Source organism: Pelophylax lessonae (genome assembly GCF_965119305.1).
Source record: "Pelophylax lessonae genome assembly, chromosome: 1".
In the NCBI taxonomy this organism is placed as follows: Eukaryota; Metazoa; Chordata; class Amphibia; order Anura; family Ranidae; genus Pelophylax; species Pelophylax lessonae.
In genome coordinates, this window is record NC_138768.1 from 53262005 (window position 1) to 53285197 (window position 23193).

The following is a 23193-nucleotide window of genomic DNA, read 5'->3' on the forward strand; positions in this document are numbered from 1 at the left end:
ATGAGGGGTCCTGGTGTCAGAATATTCTATATATCCTTCTCATGCCAACACTAACCCTACAATTCATCATAGGAGAAGAATGCATCCATCCAGAGCGCACACTGATCGCCCATGTAGACGTGACAATGTCAGAGCAGAACAAATAATAATCCTGCTGATCAATCACCTCCCTTCCCCCCCATTACACTTCCTCCATGTACGTGCACCATCCGGCCCAGCTGCTGCTGCCTCCCCTCCCCCTCCATTCATCTTTCTGACAGCCCAGCACAGAGCCTACGTGCCGCCTCACTGCAACCTACATGTCAGCCAGGCAGCCGCAGCCTTCCTCCTACGTGACCAAAACATCATCCCCGTACAGAACAACGCCCCCGACACGCCCCTCAGCCAATCGTCTCCCCCAGGGAGGACAAGCGGTACTCCTCCGTCCTATCGCGCTACGGCTGGGCGTGGCTCGGGTACATGTGCTTCTTGTTTTGTGTACGTGCTGAGGGGAGTGGCCTGCGAGCTGGGGAATGAGTAGAGAAAGGAGCAGAAGTTTCTGTTCTCACATCGGGTGTAAGGATCGGAGATCGGTGGTCAGTGTTTGTCATCTGCAGAGAGAAGATGCAGCTTTATATGGACACAGAGGTAAAGAATGCATTACAATTATTATATTATACTAGTAGATATACAATGCACTGTGTGTGTATACTAATATATATATATATATATACACACATTACAGTAGTATAAATGTTATAGAAGTATAATGTTATACATTACAAGTGTATATACACTGTTTATGAGAATATATATATATATGACAGTCATGTATGTACAAATAATAAAATATATTATTTATACACAGTGAATAATGTTAAAATAATGTAATAATTTACCACCATTGCAAGAATCACCACTGTCACACAATTATATTATATACATACATATATATATATATATATACATAAAACGTGTGTGTGTATATATATATCTATATATATATATATAGATATATATATATATATATATATATATATATATATATATATATATATATATGTGTGTTATAAAAAAAGTATCCCTTTGTCAACGCACCCAAAATCAGGGATAGAAAAAATGGGCTCGGATACACAGCAAAGACTGTAGTGCATATAAATCAAAACACAGAGCGGTACTCATATCATTTCTGTTTGTTTTTTTTGTTTGTGTATTATTATTATTATACAGGTTTTATATAGCGCCAACAGTTTGCACGGCACTTTACAACATGGGGGTAAACAGTAAAGTTACAATTCAGTACAGGAGGAATCAGAGGTTCCCTATATATATTATATATAAATGCGTGACAGTGGCAATTCTTACAGTAGTGACAAATTGCTAACAAAGGGGAACACTGAGATGTACGCTAGCAGCCTATCAGTATGCAGAGCAGTGTAAATACTCACCCGTTTCTATATGTCATTCAATCCCTATATCCTAAAGAGAGATGATCTAAGTGGCTGTTTGGAATGGTACCACATCCGTTCCAGAGAATATAGTAACAGACCTGAGAAAAGTTGGACTTTACTGGTACCAGAAAGGAGCAACTACATAAATTGTATAAATTTATTTTTTTATTACAAAACATTAAAAACAGGAATAAATATATAATGCCAATATCCTGTGCAGTGGCTTAGTATTAATATGACTTTTTTTTTTTTTTTTTATACAATTGATGTAGTTGCTTCTGTCTGGTGCCAGTAAAGTCCAAATTTTCTCAGGTCTTTTACTATATCATTCTATCCCTGATATTACTATGTCATTCTATCCCTGATATACTCTGAGCAACCCCCAACTTTACAGGATCGCTAAGTGACCGAGTCTGTGGTATCGTCTTCTCATTGGCCTGACCACAGATGTCACTCCTCTACTAATGAGAGCAAATCTGCAGCATTCCTGGGCTAGTAACTGAGCCACACCATTAGAGTAAATAGCCGCCTCTCTTTTGTGGTTTTTGCTGCTGCCATTGTCTGAATCGCACATCTGAGACACGGCCCTGGAATGCCCCGGAATATTATTCTGTAGCAGCGAGGGAACAACATCTGGCCATTCTAACTTGTGTGGGAGCAACTTCACAATCCAACTACTTGCATGACATCAGCCGTACAGGATCTAACTATAGCTGTATTAGTCTGCACCTATTTTAAAGCGAACCTTCACCTTCCCTCATTGCCTTCTGATTCCTCATACCATCCCCCTTCCTGAAAATCCCAAATAGTGTTTTTTGTAACCAGTACAGTATGTCATTAGCACAGGACATCTGTTTATAAAATGAATCCATGATTAATAATTGTAACATTATTTCCAGCCAAAACACTACTGGTGACCCCCTGTCTGTATACTGTACATATAAGCCAGTCATTAAGCGATTAATGTGATTTTATTATGTATTTGTTTTAAAAGAATTTAAAAAAGTTTATCCTTTTTTTTTCTTCTTTTTTTTAAACATTTGTAATATTTTTTCTTTAATTGGTACCGAGATAGTCCAATCATCTTGTCAGTTGACCCCTCCTTTATGCTGGGGGTTAACCCCTTCCTCAATTGTTTGGATTCAATTTCCTAACCATGTTAGGTGGATTTCGTTCAGTAAAGTCCATTTATTCCAAAATCGAATGATAAAAGCAAACCAAAACTTCAACTACTTGGAATGTCTTTCAAATTTTCATACAAATTTTTAGTTTGAAATTGTACTAAGGCAGCCAGCAATGAAAAATCGTACAGGAATTTGGCTTTCACTTACTCCTATTTACAGATAAAAATAGTTTTTTTTTTTTTTTTTGTTCTTCCTTTTTTCTTTTTTTTTTTTTTTTTTTTTGTCCGTGTTTCTGTTCAGATTTTCTTCCACTTGCATGGTGAAACCACCGTTGTCACCAGGACAATAAAGCTGACCAATACACTTAGCAATTTGTTAAGTTGGAAATACCCTAATAAAATTTCAAACAAAAATTGATGTGAAAGCTCTTATTAAATTTCATGGGGTAATTCTCAGAACATTTAATTGTTAGAAAAAGTTAAAGATTTTGTTTGAATTAACATTCAGTTTTAGAATGAATCGTCTTTACCAAAAGAAAATCCACATATACTGTTTAGAAATTCGTACATTTGAGAATAAGTTTCCACCCTGCTTCTTTGAATTTTATTTTCACCGCAGTCAAAAACAAACATCAAATTGATCCTAATAATTATTTACAAAAACCAACAACGTTGGTTTAGATTAAAAGATTAAAAAAAAGTTTTGGCTGAACTTCTGTTTGGTCATCTATATTTACTAACCATAATATAATCTCTTTAGATTGATGGTCTCAGCCAATTGATGGAGTCGGGCGATGCAGTGAATTCCCCAGGGGACGCGCTGGGACAGACGCCCTCTCACCTAGCCGCCTGCGGTGGGCATGCATTCTTTCTGCTCTGGCAGCTGCAGACCGGAGTTGACATCAACCAGCAGGTATGTATCCAATGTTATATCTGCAATATCCGATAATAAATCTTTTCCCATTGTCTATTTTACTTCTGTTTGTAGATTTCTGCTGGTGCAATGTTTGTCTTCATGCCGTGTCAGTGTAACATGATCTGCACTTCTTCCTTCCTCAGGACTTGTTTGGAGAAACTCTGGCACATAAAGCAGCCCGGTCCGGCAGTATGGAATGTCTGAGTCTTCTGGTCGCGCACGAAGCAAGATTAGAGTAAGTAGATGCAGACGTCCGATGGATTACTTAGTGTCAGAGAAGGAAATTGCGGCAGATAGATTCATTTCTGTCTGGTAATATATTTATTTTTCCGCTCCTTCAACAGTGTCTGCAATAGAGATGGGCACACGGCCGAAGATCTGGCGTTGTCAGGTGGATTCCTTGAATGTGCGAAATATCTCTCCGTGGTTAAACATACGCAAGATACGTTTTCTAGAGCGCGGTCTTCTGTACAAGACTTGAAAGATCCCGGGGCTGGTTTGAAGAGAGCTCAGAGCAGTCTGGATATTTCTCACGGGAAAAGACGGCGTTCTGATGGTGAGAATTATACACCCTTATTTATGCTATAAATGTGCCAATCACATGATATGTACAGGAAAATATGTACAGGAAATTATTTAGGCATTATAACATAATTTGAATCTGTCCAACCAAAAAGAAGTTATATATATATATATATATATATATATATATATATATATATATATATATAATATATAATATATATATTTGTATTTATAAAAATTTATATATACATTTACTTATTTGTATTTATAAATATAAATAAATAAATTAAATAAATAAAAAAAAGTGTATGTATGTATATATATATATATATATATTTTTTATTTATATAGATTTATAAATAAAAAATAAGTAAATGTATATATAATTTTTATAAATATATATAATTTTTATAAATACAAATAAATATATATAATTTTTATAAAAATTATATATTTATTTGTATTTATAAAACTTATATATACATTTACTTATTTGTATTTATAAATATAATATATATATATATATATATATATATATATGGGATAGAGTAAGGAATGATCAAAAACTGTGCCATCTTTTTCTTTTTGCCATCTGTGTCCCATTAGGGAGATTTCCCTTCACTTCCTGTTCTGTAGACCCAACAGGAAGCAAAAGGAAACCTCTCCTAAGTGAGAGATATCCCATGTTAGTTGTCACTAGAACAAGTTTCCCCATTTGAAGATTTACCCTCTAGGCCTGTTATTTTCCATTGCCCACTTATGGCAATATAAACCTGGCAGAGGCTTTAACCCTTCTCCAAGACATGTGAATAGAGATTAAAAAAAAAAAAAAAAAAAAGGGCTTCAGATAGACTTTAACTGGATAATAGTACTACACACTAGAATTTAGTTAAAGCGATTGTAAAGTCAGAAGGTTTTTTTTTTTTTTTTTTTTTTTTTTTTTTTTACCTTGATGCATTCTGTGCATTAAGATAAAAAGCCTTCTGTATGCAGCTCCACCCTCAATACTTACCTGAGGTCCATCTAGATCCACCGATGTTTCAGGAGTGTCTCGGCTGCTCGGGACTCCCCTCCTCATTGGTTGAGATAGCAGTGCTAGTGGTTCCCACTGCTGTCAATGAAAGTCAGTCAGCCAATGAGAAGAGTAAGGGGGCTGGGCTGCGGCTCCATGTCTGAATTGACACAGGGAGCTCTGACTTGGCTTGGGTGCCCCCATAGCAAGCTGATTGCTGTGGGGGGCACTCAACAGGAGGGCGGGGCCAGGCGCACTAAAGAGGGACCCGAGAAGAGGAGGATTAGGGTAGCTCTGTACAAAACCAACCGCACAGAGCAGTATAACATAAGGAAGTAAGTATAACATGTTTCTTTTTTTTATTTTTCTTTTAGTTAAAAATAACAAGTCTTTAGTATCACTTTAGCTACAGAGGGGTCCGTTCATGTTTGTGTTTGGTATTTTTTAACCTTTTAGGCCCCTTTACATTTACAGTGCATGTGTTTTCCATGTGCTAATAAATCTTATGTTAAGAGAATTCACTTATTTTGAGTGGGCTCTCCATGTAGGAACAATGGGTCCTGTAGCCTGTTGCAGCAATGCATGGCATCAGATTGCATGACATGTGTGCAGGTAGAGAAAAATCTCAGCCACCGCACACCATACAAACGCAGCATGTAATGGGTGATAGCAGCCTAACTCCATCCAGGCCACACCCCCCGACATGTTTCGCCCCCCACCTACAGGTCTTAGTCAGGACTAGGCTGGGCTTGTATTGTGTGCAGTGGCTGAGATTTTTCTCTCGTTTTGTGGATTACATGGAGTCGAGGAGGACTCCTAGCCTGACCTCATCCTCCGTGGAAAGCACTGAATGGGGGGCATAGATGCCCGAGTGTAGACCCTAAAGTTGGTTTAGGTTCGGATATTGTGTCCAGGTACCATATGTGTTTATTGGGTTTTTTTCCTGAATAAATGACAGCGCGACAAAACACTCTTACACAACAAGGTTGTGGTAATGCACGTAACTCCAATGCACAGGTGTGAAGCCAGTGATTGTTCCCATGATAAACCTTGTGCAAACCTAACTCATTTACAGCGGCAGACTTGTATCTGAGGCTTGATAAAGGAAAAGGAATTGGCAGCACTCCAGGTTGAGTCAAAATCCTGATTTATTGACTGGACATCCAAATATGACAATCGTGACAAGGTAGACGCGTTTCACACACTGACTGTGTGCTTAATCATGATGGTAATGATTAAGCACACAGTCAATGTGTGAAACGTGTCTACCTTGTCACGATTGTCATTATTTGGATGTCCAAACAATAAATCTGGATTTTGACTCAACCTGGAGTGCTGCCAATTCCTTTTCCTTTATCAAGTTTTCATGGAGGCGAGCCGGGGCATGCACCGGTGTGTCATCAGGCAATTACACCACCTTGAGCAGTGAGTTCTTGTCTCTTCAATTGTATCTGAGGCTGTCGGCTGGTAAATTTTAGGATGTTAGCTGGGTTTGGTTGCTGCATTATGTGATGGAATTTGAAAATAAATATCCGAAAATAAAAAGTTTGACCCTCCATGTTGTCTTCACAGCTTTTATTTAGATATGTGCTGAGCATAAACCAAGAAGAGGTCCATGGCAAGATGCAGAAAACATCCTTGACGGATGTATAAGAGATCCATGGTGAGATGTTGGAAGAATTCCATGGCAAATTGTTAGAAGAAAACACTAAAAGAAGAATTCCATGGTGAAACGTAGAAGACTTCCATGGCCAGATGTATACTGAGGACTTTAAACTGCCTTTGTTGGGAGCTGTTGGCTTACATTAAGCTGGATTATGTATATATAACCTCCTCTGCAGGAAGGAAGAGGTGTTTTTTTGTTTTTTAAATTTTGTAAAATGTTTATTTCAGTCATTTTGTTTACATACGGTTTTGTACAATAAAGTTTTTTTCATTTTTTTTTTTATTACACAATGATTTCCAATATTATGAAAGTTAGTGTATATTAGATACAAATAGGCCTAGCCTTTCTCCAGTGCCATGGCAGCAAAATAAATGGAAGAAGAAAAAAGGACAGTATGTTAAAGTGATTATAAACTTTCAGTTATTTATGTATTTTAAACGCTTAAGGACTGCCCTGCGTACATATACTGTGGCAAGGCGGCCCTTAAGCGCAGAATCACGTACCCGTACGAGATCATCGTTTTTGGCTCTGGGGCGCGGTTGCGCACGTTGACAAGGCCCAGCACCGGCTGTGATTGGACACAGTGGGAGCCAATCAGCGGGTCCGGCGAACTAGATGTCCCCCGGGAACACGGTGATTTGATTGTTCATAGAGAGGCAAACTGTAAACAAGGCAGACATCGGTTCTGCCAGAGAGGAAAATGGAGATCTCGTGTGTCTGCTTATCCCTGTTTTTCATTAATCAAAACGCTCCCCCCTACAGTTAGAAAGCACTCATGGGGAACACATTTTACCTTTTGATTGCCCCTGGTGTTAACCCCTTCCCTGCCAGTGTCATTTATACAGTGACAGTGCATTTCTGTTAGCACTGATAACTGTATTAGTGTCACTGGTCCCCCAAAAAGTGTCAGTGTCAGATTTGTCAGCCACAAAGTCAAAGTCCCGCTAAAAATCGCTGATCACCGCCATTACTAATAAAAAAAGTTGTGTTTTTTTTTTTTCAAAATTGAAAATTGTCAATCTTCTTTTTTTGTTTATAGCGCAAAAAATAAAACTGCAGAGGTGATCAAATACCACCAAAGGAAATCTCTATTTATGGGGGGAAAAAAGACATACATTTTATTTGGGTACAGCGTTGCACAACCGTGCAGTTGTCAGTTTAAGCAACGTAGTGCCGTATGGCAAAAAAAAATAGTCTAGTCAGGAAGGGGGTAAAACCTTCTGGAGCTGAAGTGGTTAAATATTAAACATTTACTTACCTGCTCTGTGCAATGCCCACTTTTTTTTTTTTTTTTGTGGTTAACTTTATTGTCTGAGTATAGATCTATGTTTGTGCCAAGCATCTTTTGAAGCCATTTACTGTTGACTGACTCACTACTTCTGCTGGTAATTTATTCCGAGCATCAACTACCCTTTCAGTCCAGTCAGGGGCATAATTACAGGGGTTGCAGGGGTCGCAATTGAAACCGGGCCTCGTGCTCCAGGGGGCCTGTGTGGCTCCCCTGTACACCTGGATAGGAGGGGCGGTGGGGTCAGCATGTAGAGAAATCACTGTCCTCCTTTTTCCTCCTGTAGCTGCATGAGGAAAATGGAGGAGATTGGTTCCTCTGTATGCTGCCCCCGCCACTCCTCCTATCCAGTTCACTTGTGCCGGCTGCTGCAGGGGATGTCACAATAGAGAACCAGGAAGGGGTTGGTAAATATGTAATTTACCAGCTCCTTCCTTTTCTGAATGGACAGAGTCATAGTCGGTTGTAATAAAATAAAATGATAAAAAAAACAATACAATTAAAATACTAAAACATAAAAACTACTGACATCAGTGGGTAAACTTCCAGGACCGCAAAGATCACACTTGCCCTGCCATTCCACCACCGTTGGGAGGCCCCAAGATGGCAGGAAGGGGGCCCACTGCAGAACTTGTGAAAGGGTCCCACTGGGGGACCGTAATAAAGGGCCCCACATCGGGAGTAAAGGGCCCCATGATCAGTGGGAAGAGCCCCAGGCTTGAAGGGAAGGGCCCTGGCCAGGGGTCTGGGGGGCCCTTCATGGTTTCTTGCACCGAGGCCCTTCTAGTTTTGCCTCTGCTTTCAGTAAAATAATACTTTCTAATATTAGTTTTGAACTTTTCCGCCAGTTAGTTTGACGTCATGTCCCCGTGTTCTTGATTTTGGTTTCATATTGAAAATGCTGCCCTCTTAAACCAAATTTACGCTTAAAAAAATAAAAAATGAAATTGTGATACAGAATAAAATCCAAAAGAAGTGCTGCTCAGTCCCTATATCTCGAACAAACAAATTGCAGGGCTCCAGATCCCTAAGCCAAGCTTCTGGCACCTTGCTTCCTATAGGATATTAGCAATAGATAGTCCGCATCACCAAAAAGTTCCATTATAAAAAGTCATAAATGTTTTGATTACATAAGCCTGCAGGGCTGTTATTTATAACTTTTTTTTATATATTTATTTTAAATTAAATATATATATATTTTAAACTTTCGGTGATGAGGAATATCTATTAGAGCCCATTCACACAGGGGCGACACGACTTGCCGGGGCGACCTGTGAAGTCGCGACATGCGCCAAGGCACGACATGCACGGACTTCATATCATTGAAGTCAATGCAAGTCGCCTCCAGGTCGCCCCAAAGTAGTACAGGACCCTTTTTCTAAGTTGGAGCGACTTGTGTCCCTCCTATTAGAACGGGTCCTGTGCTAATCAATGGCAGGCGACCCACCGCGACTGTGTGAATGGGGACTGACTAATGTGAGAAAATTTGGTGCAGTGAAATATTGACATAACACAAAACAAATACAAAATGTATTTATCAATTATGCTTTTCTTTAGGCTACATTCACACCTGAGCGTAGCGTTTTCGCGCGTTTTTTTCCGCGATTTACAGGCGTTTTTACAGGCGTTTTTTGTGCAGGCGTTTTTAGATTGAATAGAAACCAATGGAAAACGCCTGTAATCTACCCAAAAAGAAGCTCATGTACTTTTTTGAGCGTTGGGCGTTTTGCTTACAGCGTCAAAACGCTCAGATGTGAACAGGGGCCATTGAAATGAATAGGATTTGTCTTGTTGGGCGTTTTGAGAGCTGATCCTAGAGCAGAAAAACTCCCCAAAAACGCCCCAAAACGCCTACATGTGAACGGAGCCTTATTGAGAGGTGAACACAGAAAATAATAAAAAGAAAAAAAACAAAACAAAAAACAACGGTGTATATCCATTCTTTATTATCCAGTTTTTTTTTTTTTTTAACCTTTTTTTTTAAAGAGACTTTAACCTCTTGACGACTGTTATAGCTGAACTATAACACTGTGGTCGCACATTGCTGGGAGTCGTCATATTACATCATCCTGTGATCGCGCTGCTTGCAGTCTCGCATGCATCCGCAGGCATCTGTGTTTGCTGTGTCCTTAAGACAGAGCTGATCACAGATCTTGGTAAAGAGCCAATCACAGCAGCTCTTTACCATGTGATCAGCTGTGTCTGATCACAGTGTAAACAGGATTTTCCGGTTATCGGCATTCCTCTTCTCACACTGACAGCGTGTGAGTAGAGGAGAGCTTATAATCAGTAAATCCATGCAGGGGGCATCTACACTGATAATCAGGGCTCCGATCAGAAGTGCTGCCAATCAGTGCCACCTATCAGTTCAGCCTCATCAGTGCCCATCGGTGCAACCTATCAGTGCCGCCTCATCAGTGAAGGAGAAAAATGACTTACCGTATATGCTGACGTATAAGACGACCCCCTAGTTTTCCAGTTGAAACATAGGTTTTGAGCTATATTCACCATATAAGACTACCCCCCTTCCGAGGCAACACCATTTAGCAGCTGTTTACACCCACTAATCTGTCAGCCCAAAACAAACGTCCCTAATCTCTCAACCAGCTGGATGTGCGCTAATACTGTATGTACCGTAGCTTCGGCTACATACAGTATACTGCGCTGAGCCAATCACGGCGAGCAATGTATTCTATTAATAAATACAAAGCCAGCTCGGAGTAGCCGAGTCAGAAGTTGTAACATCATCAGCCCACCTCTCTGACTCCGCCAATCTGAGCAGTGGGATGAGAGATTAGGGACGTTCGTCATAAGCCAGCTTGGCCCAAACAAACTATGTAAAATAGTCCTCACATTTTATACTCCACCTATAAGACAACCCCCCCCCCCCGATTGCCAGTATATACGGTATTTACAACATTTTCTAACAGAAACTGAGAAAGACTTTTTCTTATTTAAGAAAATTTCAGCCTTTTTTCGTTTGCTTACAAAAAATAAAAAACCCAGTGGCGATTAAATACCACCAAAGGAAAGCTTTACCTGTCTCAAAAAAAATGATAAAGAGTACAGTGTAGCATGACCGCGCAATTGTCATTCAAAGTGTGACAGCGCTGAAAGCTGAAAATTGGCCTGGGCAGAAAGGGGGTGAAAGTGCCCGGTAGGCAAATGGTTAACCTCTTCACACTGACGTAGCGCAAATATGCGGCCTTCGGCTTCAAGGGGTTGTACCGGGGGGTACCAATTTTTTTTAGAGCTGATGGTCGGCTTTCTTGTAATAACAACTGGTGTGGCTAATCAGCCGCTCGGCTGTTATTACAAGCAGCAGGAGGGGACATCACCCACCACCCTCTGCCGCTCCACCAGAGACCTGAACAAAGTCAGGAACAGCTTTGAATGGGTCTCGGATATAGTAACCCGGAAACGATGTCATGACATCACTGCCTGTTTACTAGAGTCTTAAAGAGGTTGTAAACCCCCAACATTTTTTTTTTGCCACCTGCAAGAGAAACACATAATGAGCTAGTATGCATCGCATACTAGCTCATTATGCAATACTTACCTTAGAACGAGCCTCCGCCGTGTTGTCCGCTTACCTGCATGACGGGTGACATGTCCAGTCGCCCGTCTTCTGGGATCGCGGCATCCGGCCATCTGATTGGCCGGAGCCGCGGTGACGTCACTCCCGCGCACGCGCGCGGGAGCCGACGGACACGGGGCTCTGAAGGAACGGCACCAGCGGCCGTTCCTTCAGAGCGCATGCGCCAGTGACGTCACTGGATGCATCTAAGGTAAATATCTCCTAAACAGTACATGTTCAGGAGATATTTACAGTACCTATAGGTAAGCCTTATTATAGGCTTACCTATAGGTACAAGTGTCAGAGGAGGGTTTACTTCCTCTTTAAAGGCACCAGTTTCAAAAAACAGAAAGTATTGAAAAATGCCAATTTTGGCGGTTTGAATATTTTCAAGGACAGAGGAGGGGTTTGGGGTCTTGTAGACCCCAGATCCCTTCATAAAGAGTACCTGTTACTACTTATTAAAGTCACAAGGGATGTTTAAGATCAGTGTTTTTGAATACTTTAGATTTTTAAAAACTGGCGCCGTTGCCTGGCGAGTAGTGTTGAGCGAACACGGACTGTATTATTCGGGTCCGTACCAGATAATTGGATTTTTGCTACCCGGACACGGACCCGAAAACTTTACTGTATGTTCGGGTTTAAAATCCGTGTTCGGTAATTTTATTTCCTGTTTTGTATGTAATGGCGCGCTTTTAATGGCGGGCTTTCAACAGCCAATCAACAAGCGTTTAACTGGTGTGCCTTAAGCCATCCCAGCCATGCCTACTAATGTATTAGTAGCTGTGATTGGCCATCTGAAGCATGTGACCCATGTCTCTATAAGCTCGAGAGACACAGCGTGGTGCGTCAGTCTGCTGTAGTGTAGGGAGAGAGCACACATCATACCTGCTGGCTGCTGCTGATTAGGGACAGACAGGGAAAAACAACATTGTGCCCGAAAAGAATGCAGGGACAGGTCGGAGTGTAGGCAGGGAAAGATATTTGAGCATTTTAGGGACAGGATGGAGAGATTAGGCAGGGACAGATAGGAGACACAGGACAGAACAATCGTCCGTTAACGATCTACATCGATTTTGCTGTTTGGGGGGTGGTGCAGTGAACAATCTTTTTGCCCTCCCTTGAGCCCACTGAGGAGGAGGGAGAAAAAAAAATATTTTTATCACTCTGTTGTGTGCAGCGTTCAGCTATATTTTACTACAGATTGCTGTTCTAATCTGCTATTTAAAAATTACACTCTGCTGTGTTCACATGTGCTATTGAAAAATCACCAATTTTATATACTTTTTTCTATTCCACTATTCAATATACTGTACACCCTTTTGGGGTAAAAAAAATTAAGTTGTGGCATAGTCTGTACTAATCTGCTATTTAAAAATTACAAATTTAAAGGGGAATTTTTTTTTTTCCCTTCATAGCCTGCTGCTGACCGTGACATAAAACATAAGACACTGCTGTGTTCACATGTGCTATTGAAAAATCACCAATTTTATATACTTTTTTCTATTCCGCTATTCAATCTACACCCTTTTGGGGTAAAAAAAAATTAAATTGCGGCATAGTCTGTATCGGTACATGTAAGATACACCTTTCAAATTTTTGGGCGCATCTTACACCGCCGAGGATTGCAGGGCGCTTCAGTTTGCCTCCTGTTCCGAACTCCTACTCCTCATCCTCATCCTGCCTTTAGGGTACAAAAAATTGTAATCGGGGCCTAGTCTGGGTTTGTACGTGTGAGATACATTTTTTTATATCATATTTTCTATTCCGCTATTCAATCTACACCCTTTTGGGGTAAAAAAAATTAAATTGCGGCATAGTCTGTATCGGTACGTGTGAGATACACCTTTCCAATATTTTGGGCGCATCTTACACCGCCGGGGATTGCAGGGTGCTTCAGTTTGCCTCCTGTTCCAAACTCCTCCTACTCCTCCTCCTCATCCTGCCTTTAGGGTACAAAAAATTATAATCGGGGCCTAGTCTGGGTTTGTACGTGTGAGATACACCTTTTTATATCATATTTTCTATTCCGCTATTCAATCTACACCCTTTTGGGGTAAAAAGAATTAAATTGCGGCATAGACTGTATCGGTACGTGTGAGATACACCTTTCCAATTTTTTGGGCGCTTCTTACACCGCCAAGGATTGCATGGTGCTTCAGTTTGCCTCCTGTTCCGAACTCCTCCTACTCCTCATCCTGCCTTTAGGGTACAAAAAATTGTAATCGGGGCCTAGTCTGGGTTTGTACGTGTGAGATACACCTTTTTATATCATATTTTCTATTCCGCTATTCAATCTACACCCTTTTGGGGTAAAAAGAATTAAATTGCGGCATAGTCTGTATCGTACGTGTGAGATACACCTTTCAAATTTTTGGGCGCATCTTACACCGCCGAGGATTGCAGGGTGCTTCAGTTTGCCTCCTGTTCCGAACTCCTCCTACTCCTCATCCTGCCCTTAGGGTACAAAAAATTGTAATCGGGGCCTAGTCTGGGTTTGTACGTGTGAGATACACTTTTTTATATTATATTTTCTATTCCGCTATTCAATCTACACCCTTTTGGGGTAAAAAAAATTAAATTGCGGCATAGTCTGTATCGGTACGTGTGAGATACACCTTTCAAATTTTTGGGCGCATCTTACACCGCCGAGGATTGCAGGGTGCTTCAGTTTGCCTCCTGTTCCGAACTCCTCCTACTCCTCATCCTCATCCTGCCTTTAGGATACAAAATATTGTAATCGGGGCCTAGTCTGGGTTTGTACGTGTGAGATACACCTTTTTATATCATATTTTCTATTCCGCTATTCAATCTACACCCTTTTGGGGTAAAAATAATTAAATTGCGGCATAGTCTGTATCTGTACGTGTGAGATACACCTTTCCAATTTTTTGGGCGCATCTTACACCGCCGAGGATTGCAGGGTGCTTCAGTTTGCCTCCTGTTCCGAACTCCTCCTACTCCTCATCCTGCCTTTAGGGTACAAAAAATTGTAATCGGGGCCTAGTCTGGGTTTGTACGTGTAAGATACACCGTTTTATATACTTTTTTCTATTCCGCTATTCAATATACACCCTTTTGGAGTGAAAAAAATTAAATTACGGCATAGTCTGTATCGGTACGTGTGAGATACACCTTTCCAATTTTTTGGGCGCATCTTACACCGCCGAGGATTACAGGGCGCTTCAGTTTGCCTCCTGTTCCAAATTCCTCCTACTCCTCTTCCTCATCCTCATCCTCCCTTTAGGGTACAAAAAATTGTAATCGGGGCCTAGTCTGTGTTTGTACGTGTGAGATACACCGTTTTATAAAAAAATTTCTATTCCGCTATTCAATATACACCCTTTTGGGGTGAAAAAAATTAAATTACGGCATAGCCTGTATCGGTACGTGTGAGATACACCTTTTAAATTTGTTTGACGCATCTCCTTCCACCGCCAAGGATTGCAGGGCGCTTCAGTTTGCCTCCTGTTCCGAACTCCTCCTACTCCTCATCCTCATCCTCCCTTTAGGGTACAAAAAATTGTAATCGGGGCCTAGTCTGTGTTTGTACGTGTGAGATACACCGTTTTATATCCTTTTTTCTATTCCGCTATTCAATATACACCCTTTTGGGGTAAAAAAATTAAATTGCGGCATAGTTTGCATATTTGACTGTGAGATACACCCGTGCGATACTGTTGTTTTGTTCCGCTATTCAATAAACACCTTTCTAGGGCAAGATCATAAATTACAGAAATATGAGGAGAACGTCAAATAGGGGCCGTGGCATGGGTCGTGGTGCTGCTGGTAGAGCTCCTGTTGCAAGGAGAGGACGTGGTCGATCTGTGCCAGCTACACGCACAAGTGAAACACCTTCCTCAAGTGTGAGTAGGCGACAGAACCTGCAGCACTATTTGGTAGGGCATCATGCGCCTCTACAAGTGTTGAGGCAAGAACAAGTAGAGGCGATAGCAGATTGGTTTGCTGACAGTGCCTCCAGTTCCTTCACATTGTCTCCCACCCAGTCTACTGCAGAAAGGTCAGAGTTGGCACCTGCAGCCGATGTCCAACCGTCTTTCACCTCACCCCCTTGCAAATCAGGCAAGCAGTCTGAGCCCCAAGTCATGCAGCAGTCTCTTCTTCTTTTTGATGACTCTGTCAGCAGGGTTTCACAGGGCCATCCACCTAGCCCTGCCCCAGAAGTGGAAGAGATTGAGTGCAGCGATGCCCAACCACTTATTTCTCAAGATGAGTACATGGAAGGACCATCGCAGCACGTCTCCGATGATGACGAAATGCAGGTGCCAACTGCTGCGGCACTCAGAATTGTGGAGACCGACAAGGAGGGGAGGGGTGAAGACTGGGTGGAAGATGATGTGGAGGACGATGAGGTCCTCGACCCCACATGGAATGAAGGTCATGCAGGTGACCTGAGTAGTTTGGAGGAAGAGGCGGTGGTCGCACAGAGCCACCAGCACAGCAGAAGAGGGAGCAGGGTGCAGAAGGAGAGCGGCCGTGCCCTAGACACTACGCCTGCTACTGCCCAACGCAGCAAGGGACCAAGCGCACCAAAGCCAGCTCAAAGGAGTTCTCTAGCGTGGAAGTTCTTCAGACAATGTGCTGATGACAGGACACGAGTGGTTTGCACCCTGTGCAATCAGAGCCTGAAGCGAGGCATAAACCTTCTCAACCTGAGCACAACCTGCATGATCAGGCATCTAAGTGCAAAGCATGAGCTGCAGTGGAGTAGACACCTTCAAAACCAAGAAAGGTCTCTGGCTCCTCCTGCTTCCTCTTCTGCTGCAGTCTCGGCCTCTTCATCCACCTCTGTAGTGATACCGGCACCTGCCACCCCGCAAACAAACGATCTGTCAGCAACACCACCACCTGGGTCACCAACCATCTCCAGAATGTCCCGTGGAAGCGTTCAGCTTTCCATCTCCCAAACACTTCAGAGAAAGAGGAAGTACCCCCCCTACCCACCCGCGATCCCTGGCCCTGAATGCCAGCATTTCAAAATTCTTGGCCTTTGAAATGCTGGCATTCCGTCTGGTGGAGACGCACAGTTTTAAAAGCCTTATGTCATTGGCTGTCCCACAGTACGTCGTGCCCAGCCGCCACTACTTTTCCAGGCAAGCCACCCCTTCCCTGCACAACCAAGTGGGGGAAAAAATCAGGTGTGCACTGCGCAATGCCATCTGTGGCAAGGTCCACCTAACTACCGATACGTGGACCAGTAAGCACGGTTAGGGGGGTTATATCTCCCTAACGGCACACTGGGTAAATGCAGTGGCGGATGGGCCTGAGGCGGATAGCAATTTGCCGCATGTCCTTCCACCACCGAGGATTGCAGGGCGCTTCAGTTTGCCTCCTGTTCCTAACTCCTCCTACTCCGCTTCCTCATCCTCTACTGCCTCCTCATCTGGTCAGCGTAACACCTTCACCACCAACTTCAGCACAGCCAGGGGTAAACGACAGCAGGCAGTTTTAAAACTTGCCTGTTTGGGGGAAAAACCACACACCGCGCAGGAGTTGTGGAGGAGCATGGAACAGCAGACAAATGAGTGGTTGCTGCCAGCGAGCCTCAAGCCCGGCCTGGTGGTGTGCGATAACGCGCAAAATCTCATAGCAGCTCTGGGCCTAGCCAGTTTGACGCACATCCCTTGCCTGGCGCATGTGCTGAATTTGGTGGTGCAGAGGTTCCTTAAAAATTACCCCGATATGTCAGAGCCGCTGCAGAAAGTGCGGGCCGTCTGTGCGCACTTTCGGCGTTCTCACCCTGCTGCTGCTCGCCTCTCAGCGCTGCAGCGTAACTTCGGCATTCCCGCTCACCGCCTCATATGTGACGTGTCCACAAGGTGGAACCCCACCTTGCACATGCTGGAAAGACTGTGCGAGCAGCAACAGGCCATAGTGGAGTTTCAGCTGCAGCACGCATGCGTGAGTTGCTCTGTGGAACAACACCACTTCACCACCAATAACTGGGCCTCCATTCGAGACCTGTGTGCCTTGTTGCGCTGTTTTGAGTACTCCACCTACATGGCCAGTGCCGATGACGCCATTGTCAGCTTAACTATCCCACTTCTATGCCTCCTTCAAAAAACGATTCGGGCGATGATGGAAGAGGATGTGGCACAGAAGGAGTAGGAAGAGGGATCATTTCCAAGGCTTTCAGGGCAGTCATTCACAAGTGGCTCCGAGGGTGGGTTCCTGCACCCACAAACGCCAGGTACACAATTGTCCAGCAGGGGCACAGTTCTGGAGGATGAGGAGGAGCAGATGGAGGAGGAGATGGAACCATGTTCACAGCAGGGTGGCACCCAGGCCAGCTCATGGCCATCACTAGTGCGTGCCTGGGGGGATACAGAGGACACAGACGATACACCTCCCACAGAGGACAGACTTTCGTTGCCTCTGGGCAGCCTGGCACACATGAGCGATTACATGCTGCAGTGTCTCCACAACGACCGCCGAGTTGCCCACATTCTAACTTGTGCTGATTACTGGGTGGCCACGCTGCTGGATCCCCATTACAAGGACAACGTACCGTCCTTAATTCACTCATTGGAGCGTGATCGCAAGATGCGGGAGTACAAGCGCATGCTGGTAGACGGGATGCTGCTGGCATTCCCACCTGACAGCGGGGCCACATTGGAAGCACAAGGCCAAGGCAGAGGAGGAGGAGGAAGAGGTCGCCAACGCAACCAGGGCACCGCCAGCACCTCAGAAGGCAGGGTTAGCATGGCCGAAATGTGGAAAAGCTTTGTCAGCACGCCACAACAAACAGCAGCACCAGCAGCTCATATGGAACGTCTTAGCAGGAGGAAGCATTTCACCAACATGGTGGAGCAGTATGTGTGCACACGCCTACATGTAGTGAATGACGGGTCTGCCCCCTTCAACTTCTGGGTCTCCAAATTGGGCACATGGCCTGAGCTTGCCCTTTACGCCTTGGAGGTGCTGGCGTGCCCTGCAGCCAGTGTATTATCTGAAAGTGTATTTAGCACGGTTGGGGGCTGGCGTGCCCTGCAGCCAGTGTATTATCTGAATGTGTATTTAGCAGCCGCCTGTCCAGAGACAATGTGGACAAGCTCACGTTCATTAAAATGAACCAGGCATGGATCCCACAGGCCTTTTCCGTACCTTGTGCAGAATAGAGATGGATACCGACCTTACCCAGCCATTGTTATATTTTTGATCTTTCTCACTCTTTTGGGGTGTACCCTAATTTAAAATGACTAAAAAAACCAGTGTTGGCTACCTCGTCCCCTCCACCGCCGCTTCCACCTACACCGCCACATCCACCGCCACCTCAACCTCCCTCCTACTCCATATGGGCCTCGTCCTTCACAGATGAAGAAAATTGTTTTATTTTTCTGTTTTTTTTGTTGTTTTAAGTTATTTCCCTATCCACATTTGTTTGCAGAGCACTTGCCATGCTTTTAACTGCATTTTGCTGCCATTTGCAGCACTCTAGCCCTTTCCATTGTTTTTTTAGAGCCATTTTAGTGCCTGAAAGTTCGGGTCCCCATTGACTTCAATGGGGTTCGGTGTCCGGGTAAAGTTCGGAAAAAGTCCGGGACACGGACCCGGACTTTTTTTTCAAGTTCGGCCGAACCCGCCGAACACAGACATCCAGGTGTCCGCTCAACTCTACTGGCGAGTAAACCGGAAGTGACGTTGTGGTTTTGACGTTGCTAGTTCCCGGTTACTGCATCGGAGACCCGATAAAACCTAATTCTGGCTTTCTTTGGGTCTCTGGCCAGCCGGGGGGGGTTGCCAGCTGGTGGCTCGGGTCTCCCGGTGGAACGAGAGAGCCCGGGCGAGCTGCGGGAGGGGGCGTACCCTTCCATTGCTTGTAATAACAGCTGAGCGGCTGATTATTACAAGAAAACCAACCGTCGGCTCTAAAAAATGGCAGCTGCAGGCATCACCCCCTTTACAACCAATTGAGCAAACTGACGTACAGGTACTGATTTTGCGGCAAGTGGTTAATAAGTGACAAGATAAATTGGCTCCTGAAAGAAGAAATAAACAACTAAAAGATTTCCCTTCTATTACTTTAATGCAGGGGTGGGGAACCTACATCCCGGGGGCCGTATGCGGCCCTCAAAGTCATTTGGTCCGGCCCCCCGTGCAGCTGAGTCTGTGTCTCTCAGCTGATCTGTCAGAACGGCGCCAATGCTTCCTGTATAGTTCCTGTATAGTTCTATCAAATGCACTCCGCCTGTGACCAATACAGGAAACATCGCCTCACAGCAGTACCAGCCAAAGCCAGCAGTACCCACAGCAGTATAAGCCAGAGCCAGCAGTACCCACAGCAGTATAAGCCAGAGCCAGCAGTACCAGCCAGAGCCAGCAGTACCCACAGCGGTACCAGCCAGAGCCAGTAGTACCCACAGCAGTACCAGCCAGAGTCAGCAGTACCCACAACAGTACCAGCCAGCAGTACCCACAGCAGTACAAGCCAGCAGTACCAGCCTGAGACAGCAGTACCCAAGGCAGTACCTACAGCACAGTACCAGCCTGAATCAGCAATACCCACAGCAGTACCAGCCTGAGCCAGCAGTACCAGCCAGCAGTACCCACAGCATAGTACAAGCCAGCAGTACCAGCCTGAGCCAGCAGTACCAGCCAGCTGTACCCACCAGCAGTAACAGCCAGCTATACCCACCAGCATTACCCGCCAGCAGTTCTTTTCAAAACGTATCACCACAAAGTCGACTGCGCTCCAGACTGACCGACGCAAACCTGGAAAACCAGTTGCGAGTAACAACATCATCAATACCAGCTAACATCACACACCTCACCAAAGAGAAGCAGTTGCAGCCATCACATTAGGGGTGAGTTAATTACATTTTTGACAAAATATAACAGGCACATTCTTAAGTTGATAAGTTTGTACGGCCCCCGAATGGTTTTATAAATACCCAAATGGCCCTTGGCAGAAAAAAGGTTCCCCACCCCTGCTTTAATGGAAACATCCCAAAATTTGGGATTTTCTTTTACTTTCACTTTGAATGATAAAGGTAAACAGGACAGCAATAAAAACTGACAGGGGTTCTAATCCCTCTCCTCTCTGTCCAAAACTTAAAAAATAAAACTAAAAAAAAAGTAAAAAATAAAAAGTTTTAGCTTTAGTTATACTTTAAAGTGGTTGTAAACCACAGCACTTTTTTTTTTTACCTGCAAGGCAAAGGCATAATGTGCTAGTATGCATCTCATACTAGCACATTATATTAAAATTACCTGAAAACAAAGCGTTCCAGCATCCATCTCTACCCGGTATTCCTTCCGAATTTGTGGCTTCCGGCTCTGTGACTGGCCAGAGGCACGATGATGTCACTCCCGCACATTTGCGCGGTAGCCACCAGTCTGCTCTGAAGAAACGACATGGGTGGCTGTTCCTTCAGAGTGCATGCGTAGTGACGTAACTGGCTGCTAGCTCAGTAAATATTTCCTAAACGGTGCATGTGTAGGAGATGTTTACACTACCTATAGGTAAAACCTAAAGATGGAAGTTTAATTCCTCTTTAAGAAGACCTGCTAAAGATAGGTTTGCCTCTAGCCCCACCGTTAGGCGGAAGAGCAAATTACACTAATCTATTTACATCCCAGCACCTAAACCAGGAGGATGCTACAAGTAACTCAACCTCCTTGTATTTGTCCTTTTCATAAAAGTCACCCACCATTTCCCATTTATAGTCAAATCTTTTTTTTTTCTTTAAACAAAGTGGAGAAGGGATAGAAGGACCATTGTTGGGTTTTTCCTGCATTCCCATAGAGGAGATTTCCTCTCACTTCTGGTCCCAATGACAAGAATTCAGGAAGTGATGAGAAAGGGGGGCATAGACAGCAATAAAAACACTTTTCCAACACACTGGTGTCCTGGTGACCCACATTCCCCATATCTTGTTCTGGTGTCACCGAAACAAAATCTGCCCCAATGATTAGATTAACCGCTTACGGACGGCTCCCACGCATATGTACTGCAGCAGGACGGCCCTTCAGTGCAAAATCACGTACCTGTATGTTTTTTTTTTCCCCGGGTCTGGTGCACACATGCGCGCACCGGCGACCCGCTCCCACTGTAGTTGGACACAGCGGGAGAAAATCAGCGGGTCTGGTGAATCCAATATTCCCTGGTACCTGCTGATCGTTTCCGAGAGAGGCAGAATGGCCTTCTGTCAGATGGGAAGATGGAGATCTTGTGTTTCTGCTAAGCAGGAACACGGATCTCTGTCTTCCCCCAGTCAAAGCACAATCCCTGAAGAAGTCACGTGACGGTGACGACAAGCGTTGGGCAGCTGACTGTTGGGAAGTGTTGCCGGAGGACAAGTTGGCCGGACATACTGATTGCTTGATTTTTACATGACCATTCATAACGGTCAGGAGCAGAGAGGATGCTGGCGTCTGTTGACTACCACCGTGAGCCCTGAGAAACATCCTGGCACGAACTACAGGACCTGGATACAGCGGAGTTACCATCCCTCTGGCTTCCCATTGTATTTCCTTGCAGCTGTGAGGTAAGGATTTAGTGCAGCCAGAACCACCGAGGATTACTTCAATGTGCTAGTCATCTATTGTTTTAGTTTTCTGCTTTCTCCCATCCCCTGCCTGGATGAGGCTTCTCCATGCAACAGAGACTACATGTGCTTTTATTTTAAATTTATCTGATTGGAGCCCTGTGAGGCTCTCCCACCAGATAGGTTCTTTATTCACCCTGATTGACTATTTCAGTTAATACAGTTAAGATTCTCTGTGCTTTGCTGCTACTCAGCATCCACGTAGGAACTGTGGTTTATCACATCTATTGTCACAAGATGAAGATTTAATTTAATAATTATTGGTGTTTTAATTTATGCTTGCACCAATGCACTGGTTTTTATTAGTGTCATATTGATTCTTTTCACCAAAATATTTTTAGTCATTTATATTCGTTTACTGGATGCCACATCACTGTGCCACCTTGATAGATAGATTTATTTATTGGATACTGCAGCACTTTGCCACTTTGATAGATTCATGTACTGCAGCACTATGCCAATTTGATAGATTTATTCACATATTTATTTATTACTTCAAGAAAGCGCAGCACCTTCGTTTTTACATCTGTTACTACCTTGGCAGTTTTATTTATTTATTGGATAATGCAACACTTTGCTACGTTCATCAATTTATTTATATATTTATTGAATACTACAGCACTTGTCGCTTTGATATGTAGCAGGATTTCCAGGCCTTTGGCCTGATATGGGTCTGCCATTGTTACCGGTGACACTTCCAACACATTTAAGTTGTGAACCCAGGTGTGAGAATTGAGACAATGACCATTCTGGCATCTTTGGTTTGCTTTGTTTATTGTATTTAGAGGATGGGAGAAGGGAATGAGTTGGATACTCCTCTGGCTCAACTAGGTTTGACTGGGACACTATACAGAAAAATGCCCGTTGGCGCTGCCTTGACGCCAGCTGAATGCCGACCAGCGCTTCCTGACGCTTACAGATACTGTGATACTGAACTTGTGCTGGAACCTCGACTTTAACCACTTTACCACCGGAGGATTTTGCTGTCTTACGTCCAGGCCACTTTTTGTGCTTCGGCACTGTGCGACTTTAACTGACAATTGTGCGGTCATGCAATGTGGTACCCAAACGAAATTTACGTCCTTTTT

The 23193-nt window shown here is 43.8% G+C and overlaps 1 protein-coding gene across 1 annotated transcript; it reads left to right on the forward strand.

The window, feature by feature from the left end:
- The first annotated feature begins 282 nt into the window (after nucleotides 1-282).
- ANKRD37 (ankyrin repeat domain 37) lies at nucleotides 283-6691 on the forward strand. The gene is made up of 5 exons (XM_082243374.1): nucleotides 283-627; nucleotides 3314-3466; nucleotides 3613-3704; nucleotides 3814-4025; nucleotides 6579-6691. Exons 1-5 carry the CDS (start codon nucleotides 604-606, stop codon nucleotides 6587-6589), a joined length of 492 nt encoding a protein of 163 aa, XP_082099500.1. The 5' UTR covers nucleotides 283-603; the 3' UTR covers nucleotides 6590-6691.
- The last annotated feature ends 16502 nt before the right edge of the window (nucleotides 6692-23193 follow it).